This window comes from Acyrthosiphon pisum, chromosome A2, assembly GCF_005508785.2.
Source record: "Acyrthosiphon pisum isolate AL4f chromosome A2, pea_aphid_22Mar2018_4r6ur, whole genome shotgun sequence".
Taxonomy (NCBI): Eukaryota; Metazoa; Arthropoda; class Insecta; order Hemiptera; family Aphididae; genus Acyrthosiphon; species Acyrthosiphon pisum.
This window is the reverse complement of record NC_042495.1, coordinates 119,522,401-119,531,157: the sequence shown is the minus strand read 5'-3', so window position 1 is coordinate 119,531,157 and position 8,757 is coordinate 119,522,401. Positions and strand designations below refer to the sequence as shown.

The following is an 8,757-nucleotide window of genomic DNA, read 5'->3' as shown; positions in this document are numbered from 1 at the left end:
ATAAGGAATCTTGTATTACATTTTCATATCTTAGATTTAAAAAGAAAAATTTTTATGAATTTCTAACTCGAAATAATTTGCAAATTTTCGTGATTTTTCCATATTTTGTCATTTTTTGAACTTTAAATGCTTATAAAAAAAAACTGTGACTAACGATTTTTAATATTTTTCATCTGCCTTTGAAACAATATACTAGGAGCCTTCTATTAAATTTTCAAGCTTTTTTGATAAACAAATAAAATTTTATTGATATTTTTAGAAAAAAAACTAAAAAAAAATGAAAACTGACAATGTCCGTAAAGAGCTCAAAATAAGTCAAAATATTTTGAAAATTTTATCGTGTATAGAAAATGGAAATGTAAACATTCAGTCAAAATTTCATGCATCCACGGTCATTTTTTTTAAAGTTACACCAAAAACCAAAATCGATTTTCTCGAAAACAGATTTTGCGTAAAAATTCCCGTTTTTCCTTAATTTTTCTTTTGTTTTTCCCGGCGCTTTTGAAAACTACTGGGAAATTTAAATTTTGACCTCCCCAATGCACCAACGATATTCACTTTCTGATCGAACAAGATACTGAAGTTGAAAATCGTAGCATTATTTCGACTACTTATCGTGTACACAGACACAAAAAAAATAAAAAAATAAAAAAATTTAAAAAATTAAAAAAAAATAAAAAAATAAAAAAAAAAAAAAAAAACACACATCATTGTAAAATCAATACATTCATCGTTCCACTCAGAATCTAAAAATAAATTCTTCATTTTAAAGTGAGATTAGCACACATTAGTAAATATAGTAACAGTGTTTATGCAATAATGTCCTATTGATATCGACTTTCAGACTTTGGGGGCCGTTCAGCGATAGCCGTCAATCGCCATCTGGTACGGACGCATCGTGTCAGTGCGCCTCAAATATTTATTGTGTTTACCAAACTGTTTACTTTTACCTACATTAAAATAATATTCGTAATTTGGATTACTATAAAGAGATGCTAATGAGTAGTCAGGGCGCATAATAAATTCCGTACGAAAATGGTAAATTCCGCCCGAAATGAACTGCAGGTAAAATAAGGTAGGTACTAATACATGTCAATTCCGCTCGAAAAAAAATTATAATTAATCATCACATCCTACCTATAAGTAAGAAGTTCTTATTACTTAATGAATTTTAAATTTCATTTTCTAGAAACTAGTTTTCAATGTTTATTTATTTATTTGTATATTTAAACGGGCGTATTTAAACAAGGCGGGGACCTTGTTGGGAGAAGGGACAGACATTATGTAACAAATAATATATAAATACTTGTTTACTGATAAAACAATTGTTTCATATTATTTTATAGCATCTTCAGCGTTGGAAAAATAACTCAATATTAAACGATAGTTAAATTGTATTATAAAAATTAAATTGAAATTATCAATATATGTAACACATAAATATAATAATTTATGAAAAATGTTAACATTTTATTGTTATAAGAACAGAATATTAAGTGCCTATACAAGGCAGTAGTTACTCGGTGAATAAATCATGCTGGGCGATTTAATTATTTGACCTTTAAATTAACTATAAAATATATTTAAAAATAATAATTATAAATAGTTATGTTGACTCATATTATTATAGAGAAAAAACATAATAATATTAATATTGACGAATCCAACGTGGAAGCATTAAATATTAAATATAAATATAATCATATTAAATTATAAACATTAATCGTTGTTTTATTTTGCACCATATGGTTTATGTATCATTTTTACACTGTATAATGTCGGCACATTGAATTTATTCATTGCTCACACCACACTGCAAGATACATGACCGGATCATCGTTCTTATGCACATTTGAAACGTCCGGGAAACTATTGATGGTAAGTGTCATACCTATATTATGATATAAGTAAGTAGTTATAATATTGTTGGAAGATTAAGTGCGTTATATAATAATTAATAGGTAGGTATACTTACTGCATATTACATGATTATGATATTGTGTAAGCCACAGAGAACGGAATCATTACGTAAATATAAATATTTTATCAAAATAAATTAATTGGACAATTAGCGTTATTTAAACATTTCTTAAAAAAACTACGTCAATAAGTTTACAACAAAACACTGCATACATTTTGAATTATTCGTCGTCTCAGAATGAAAAGGTTCTAAATCAATTTTTTTGAAAAATTGTTTTTTTGCATATTATTATTAAATATTTTTTTTTGTATAATTCAATCCTGAAATCGTATCGATCCGTTGATTATTCAATGAGATACAGAGAATGAAAAGGTTCTAATTCATACGTGAATGATAGGTATGGGCTAAGTTAAAAACGTTCTCCTGAACAATTACAAAAATTACGTTAGAACCTTTTCATTCTGAGACGAAGTAGTATAACTTAAATATTTGTTAAATAATTTGTTTTCAACGATATTTTAGATTCTGAGTGGAACGATGAATGTATTGATTTTACAATGATGTGTGTTTATTTTTTTATTTTTTTATTTATTTTTTTTTGTGTCTGTGTACACGATAAGTAGTCGAAATAATGCTACGATTTTCAACTTCAGTACCTTGTTCGATCAGAAAGTGAATATCGTTGGTGCATTGGGGAGGTCAAAATTTAAATTTCCCAGTAGTTTTCAAAAGCGCCGGGAAAAACAAAAGAAAAATTAAGGAAAAACGGGACTAACCCACTTGTAATCTACTGTACAGCAGAGCGACATTCACTTACCCACCTTTTTTATATTATACTCTACACATATTATACGTTAGCTGCAAAATTTTGAAATTATTAGTGTAACTACAATATTTTTGTTAAACATTTTGTTTTCAACGACATTAATACATTAATATATTTTAATATTATGTAAACATATAAGAATAATTATTGATAGAAAAAAATAAAGTTAAATATTAAATATTAACTTATTTATAGTAATGATTCTAAAGGAATATTTTTATATAACTAGGGTTGGTACCTATTATAAGCTAGAGTTTGAGACTTGTTGTACTAAAAATGATCGAAATATGCAATAAAAATTGTCAAAATATGCTTAAATATATGCAGCTACATTTTTAAATTGTTTTTGAAAAATGCATAAAACATACTGGTGATAGGTATTACTATTTTGGAAATAATAAACTCAAAAATAATAAGTAGGTACTAGTAATAAACATATTAATACAAATATATATTAATGAACTATTGCATGTTTTGGGAATTTTTAAACTATCGTGAAATAAAACAATTTAATTTTTAAATATACTGGCACTAATTGTCTTGTAAATTTAATGTAATTATTTAAGAAATAACGAATAACGTGATATGCGAACACGTATCTACTGATTTCCATTTCTTCGTAGGTACGATCTATAGAAAATAGATATCAATTAGTTTTACACTTTTACCACAGTTTTGTCACAAAGAGCCTCATAAATTCTTACGTACCTACCCACGTGCCACATGAGCAAATAGGGGGGTGGTTTAGCGGCCAAACCTGCAACAACAATTTTAATTGCCCTCTCAAACATTTTCTACATTTTTTTTAAGCTTAAAATAAACTTCATGTTTCAGCCTCCCTAAATCTCAAACGCTATTTGCGCCTATATATTTTTTAATGTTATCTATGTTTTTCCCGAAAATGTTATGTATATAAAAATAAAATTATTACGAAATATGCACGAATATCCTAAAATTTCTCAAATATGCACGTTTTCTAAAATATGACGAAATATTCAGAAATATGCAAATTCAAATATTGTAATTAATTTCACCATTTTGAAAAACAAATTTATAATTATTACCTAGAACAATCTACGACCACTACAAATAAACACGTACCTAATTAATGCAAAAAGTCCCAAACCAATATTAAAACCATATTATTAAGTTTGACTGTTAAAAAAATGTTCAGCTGAACCGGGTTGCCCGCTGGTTTATCGTAAAAAGTGGATGATGAGTCTTGAGGGAAACGTGATAAGTAGATGGGATCCTCCATCTTACTTACAATTACCAGAACAACCGTCGTCCAGATTCATGGACAGGCTTATCCATTTGAAAACTACATATTGGAACAGAGGATACGCAATATTTTTGCTCGGATTTATAGGTAAATCGTAGTACATAATCAGTCGATAAGAATTTATCCCACTGCAGACGATTAGCATGTAAAATTTAATACTATACAGTATACACCAAGGCTGGGCATTAACGAGTTAAAAAGTTAAAGTTAAGTTAAAAAGTTAATATAAAATTAAGTTAATTTTGGCTTTTCATTAACTTAACTGTTAACTTACTAAATTTCTTTTTTAATTTACGTGAAATTAACGAGTTAATTTTTCATTTCAAGAAGTAAGTTAAGTTAATTTATTTTGTTTTTAATTTTATCATATTTCACTACTTCAGTATATTTCGTTTTCATGTCAAAAAATATTTACCGTGAATTGTTTAAAGTAAAAAATGTATATAATTTGAATTTAACTAATATGGAAACACTGTATAAAATATAAACACTATAGTCTATAATTTAGTTTTGGGTTGGAAAAAAATTAAGTATGTTAGCGTTGTATAAACAAATTAACTTTTTTTTAACTTAATAAAAAGTTAACAAAAAGTGTGTATTAACTTTTAACTTAACTGAGTTAACCTATATAGTTAAATTAACTTTTAACTTTTAACTTTTTGTTATTGGTGCATATTAACTTAACTGAGTTAAAAAAAATCATTAACTTGCCCAGCCTTGCTATACACTTATTATATACCTTTGTGTTCGATGCCAATAATCTGGCAACCCTCAATATTGTCTTCAACTGCACCTACTATATCATTCAAATATTATAATATTTAATTTTAAGTGGAAAGGTTTAAGGTGTGGACATTTTTCATAAATAAAAGGTTAATTCCCACACTATATGAATTCTATGTTTTATAATCAAGTACCTACCAACTCTTCAAGTACAATAATATTCTAATAATGCCATACCGTATATTATATGTAATAACTAACATTCATTTTTAGGAAGATAAACCATATGCTTAATAATATTATCTTGTATTTATTTTAGCCAAGTCCTCGTTGATAAATAATTTTAATTTATTAGTTATCACTCTGCTTTTCTATTTTCAATTAAACACATCTTAGCTGTTAGAGATGATAACATAATAATATAATTTTCAATTTCACTGGTATCCTTACTTTTTCCGTAACATCTAATATCATGATGTAATATATTAATATATAGATAATAATATGCGTCATGACGCGTGTATGGTAAATTAATTTTTTTTTAAGGTTTAACTATTACGTCGCTTCAATGGACTGTATATTATAGATTTATTGAGTTTATGGAAAAACAAAATAAAGTGAGTGCCTATTATACCAAATAATTTATTTCGATAATAACCTACTTATAGATACATTAACTATCAACTTAATTAATATCATAATATAATTACAGATTGACTCTTCTCATTATGGTTACATGTCTTACAATATGTATGGATATTCTCTCGGTTTAATACCTGGAGGTATTTTAGGCACTGTTTATCCGGCTCACAAGTAATCAAACGATACTCAAATATAATATAGGGCTAAGGTTAATGTTATACATTATACAATATAAAATATAGACAATAATATGTAGTATGTTATGACCAACTGTACTAGCTGGTTTTTTTTCATATCGTACAACTAAATTCGAGCTAGCTAGGGTGCTGCATAGTGCTAATTTCAAATTAATGTGTATTAATCATAGCCTTATAACTATACCTAGCCTAAAATTGATCATAGTGCAGTTAAGTGTTATAATGATGTTTTCAGTATTTTGGGGATTTTCATCGCTGTATCGTCGATTGGTCATTTACTTCATTTCATGAGTATAAGTTACTTAAATACTCTCACGCATTGTATATTCCAATTTTTTATAGGAACAACAATGGTAAAAATAATATTCTTCATTGTGAAGTATGATTTCATAAACACACATCAGTAAATAGTAATAGTTTTTGTGCATTATTGTACTATAGGCCGTGGTGGATATGTCATTGTACAGGGTTTGGACTTACTGGGTTCCACTGAATAAACAGTCGATACGCCACGTTCCAATAGTATTGTACGTGATGATTTTCGATGGCGGATATATCCATGATACTATTGATAATGTACACGATAAACATTCGTCTTCTATGTTAACTCTATTTATTGGTATATACTTACAAATTAAATCGTAATACTGACTACTGAGCACTTTAATAGTTTTATATCCGGGTGATATAATTGCATATGTACTAGGTGTATTAGGTATGTACCTACCTACTTCATTATAGGTTTGATTGGATTGGCATGGTACGTATTATGGCTGTACGTGATCAATGGAAATTATTCATTTCGGAACCTGAAGAACCCCGATTGTATTTTGTTTGGAGGTACAAACAACTCGCGATATTCCTTTGAAGCATATGGTGTTTCGTTAACCCGATCAATCGTATCGGAAATTCCATGGAAATCGATTTGCACTTCTAAGCCATTCCTTGCGATTGTCTTATTATACGTGTTTGATGTTCGACTTCATTATTCATTTGGTAGTGTTGGTGACGTATGTGTTTTTTTTTTTTTGATACATTAAGAAGCGCTATTATATTTCTGTTTTAACGAGTCATTTGTTTTATTATATATTGATGTCTTCAAACAAATTATTGAATAAACAGGATACTTTCGAATGGACTATGAGACATTACACTATCGTCTTAATGTTACTCTTCGTCGTCCTAGTCGAATTAGTTCCAGAAATCACTGTATCTATTTCCACAGCCAACGTCAGAAAGTTTTGGAGTTGCTCGTATTTCGGTTCAATGGGCATAGTTTTTATTCTGGAGGCCATATTAGGAAATACTATAAGAACAAATAAAACGTGCCAATATTTTTTTAATGAAATGCATTATCTTTATAGTTTTGGTAAGTACCTTTAACGGCGCATGCCGTGAAACATTGGTACATAATATGCAATATTTAAAACTATTTTTATTATGTTCATGTTGGTTTTGTATAGGATTCTACGTAAATATTTTAGACATCGCACCAAAATATGCTAGTTTATTGGCTAGTTTACTGCTGAGCATACATTATAATTCTGACTTTTTGTGGGTCAATGTCATAAATAGAATATTGAGTTATGTGGTAATAATAAAAAAATATTTTAAATGTTATTATTTTTATTGAATAAAGTTAACTGTCGTAATTATATTTTAACATAGAATCTTAACGAAGTGGAAACTGATATCCTGATGACGATAATATGTTTTACGTTGGCGGTGTTGTATGCCATTTTCGCTTCAGCGGAACCACACCATGGGCAGATGAACCGATGGAAGAAAATCAACAAAATATGGTTGAAAATGACAATAAATTATAATAATTTAATATGTACAATGTAATATTTATGCGTTATAAATTATAATAATTAATTATATGACTACTACAATATTAAATACTACATTTTATTTAAAAATCCAACCGTTCGAAGACACGAATTATGTATGTGTTTTGTAAAAGTGCCTATATACGTTGGGTAAAGACATGACAATTTTACCCAACGTATATTTTAGTAGCATCCATATACTAGGTTTCTGTTATTATAACCCTTTCTTAGAAAATATGCATCTTTCCAACTATTGCTTATTCGTAAACCTGTTTATTCACTACTCGCCTATAAGTATACATAATAATACTATACCTTCCGAGTGATTTCTACTGTTATTAGTTATTACTATTAGCTATTGCGTTGGAAACAGGGTTTTAGACTGCTGGGCACGAGTTTTTTTGTGAACTTTCCTCTATTGCCATGAGCATCATATTAGGGCCACACATTGACATTCCTCCATTGCATGAGAGACACATATTGATGCTCAACATTTTTAAATGTTGAAATTGAGCATACATATTAGACCTCGTTATGTTAATTTTTTGAATAGAGAATAAAAATCTAAATATATAACTACTAGTAGCATTGAGACTTATGACCGGTATTATTTCATACATTTAAATTAAAATAAATCAAATTTCCATTATTATATAATTTTTCAACACTTTATTAATACTGTTTTTAATTTATAATGAAAACTAAAATAATAATAACTTAAGTTTTGGTTATTTTTCTTATAAGTCTTTTTGTTACATATATTCAAATCACAATACCTTTATATTATTACCTACAACAAATTACTATTTTTATTAAATAGATCAATAGAAATATAAAAATACTAATAGGAATAACAACTTTTAAGAATAAAATGACAATGACTAAAATATAAAATAATTAATAGTGATTTTTTTCTTTTGTACCTTTTTATATTCTCACATATTATGTAAATAAATTATTTCTTTATAATTCATAGTAAATAAATACAAACAACAAAACAAAAACTAAACATATACATATTGTTTTAATTTATTTATTCTTTTTAGATTTTGAACGAAGTGATGAATGTATTGATTTTACAATGATGTGTGTTTTTTTTTTTTTTTTTTTTTTTTTTTTGTGTCTGACGACAACTTTTGGAGCAGTAAAAATGCTTCGATTTTCAAAAGTTGTACCTTTTCTGAAAGGAAAGTGAATCTAGTTGGTACTTTGGGGGGTCAAAAGTGAAAATTTCCCAATACTTTTCAAAAGCGGCAGGAAAAACCTTAAAAAAATAACGGAAAAACGCGAATTTTTACGCAAAACCAATTTTTGACAAAAACGAAAACTTAATT

At 27.6% G+C, this 8,757-nt stretch overlaps 1 protein-coding gene across 1 annotated transcript; it reads left to right on the top strand.

The window, feature by feature from the left end:
- Window positions 1–1,737: 1,737 nt before the first annotated feature.
- On the top strand, window positions 1,738–8,028 carry LOC100569641 (probable vesicular glutamate transporter eat-4). The gene is made up of 10 exons (XM_003248323.4): window positions 1,738–1,878; window positions 3,922–4,116; window positions 5,299–5,369; window positions 5,465–5,565; window positions 5,827–5,944; window positions 6,033–6,210; window positions 6,333–6,601; window positions 6,714–6,960; window positions 7,055–7,182; window positions 7,260–8,028. The coding sequence occupies exons 2-10, from the start codon at window positions 3,960–3,962 to the stop codon at window positions 7,437–7,439; spliced, it is 1,449 nt and encodes a 482-aa protein (XP_003248371.1). The 5' UTR covers window positions 1,738–1,878; window positions 3,922–3,959; the 3' UTR covers window positions 7,440–8,028.
- The last annotated feature ends 729 nt before the right edge of the window (window positions 8,029–8,757 follow it).

Excerpts from the sequence above, each read along its gene's own strand:
- LOC100569641 (XM_003248323.4), top strand. The coding sequence starts at position 3,960 with ATGATGAGTCTTGAGGGAAACGTGATAAGTAGATGGGATCCTCCATCT. Across the intron at positions 5,370-5,464 it reads TTATGGAAAAACAAAATAAA|ATTGACTCTTCTCATTATGG; the intron begins GTGAGTGCCTAT and ends ATATAATTACAG. Across the intron at positions 6,602-6,713 it reads CATTTGGTAGTGTTGGTGAC|GATACTTTCGAATGGACTAT; the intron begins GTATGTGTTTTT and ends TTGAATAAACAG.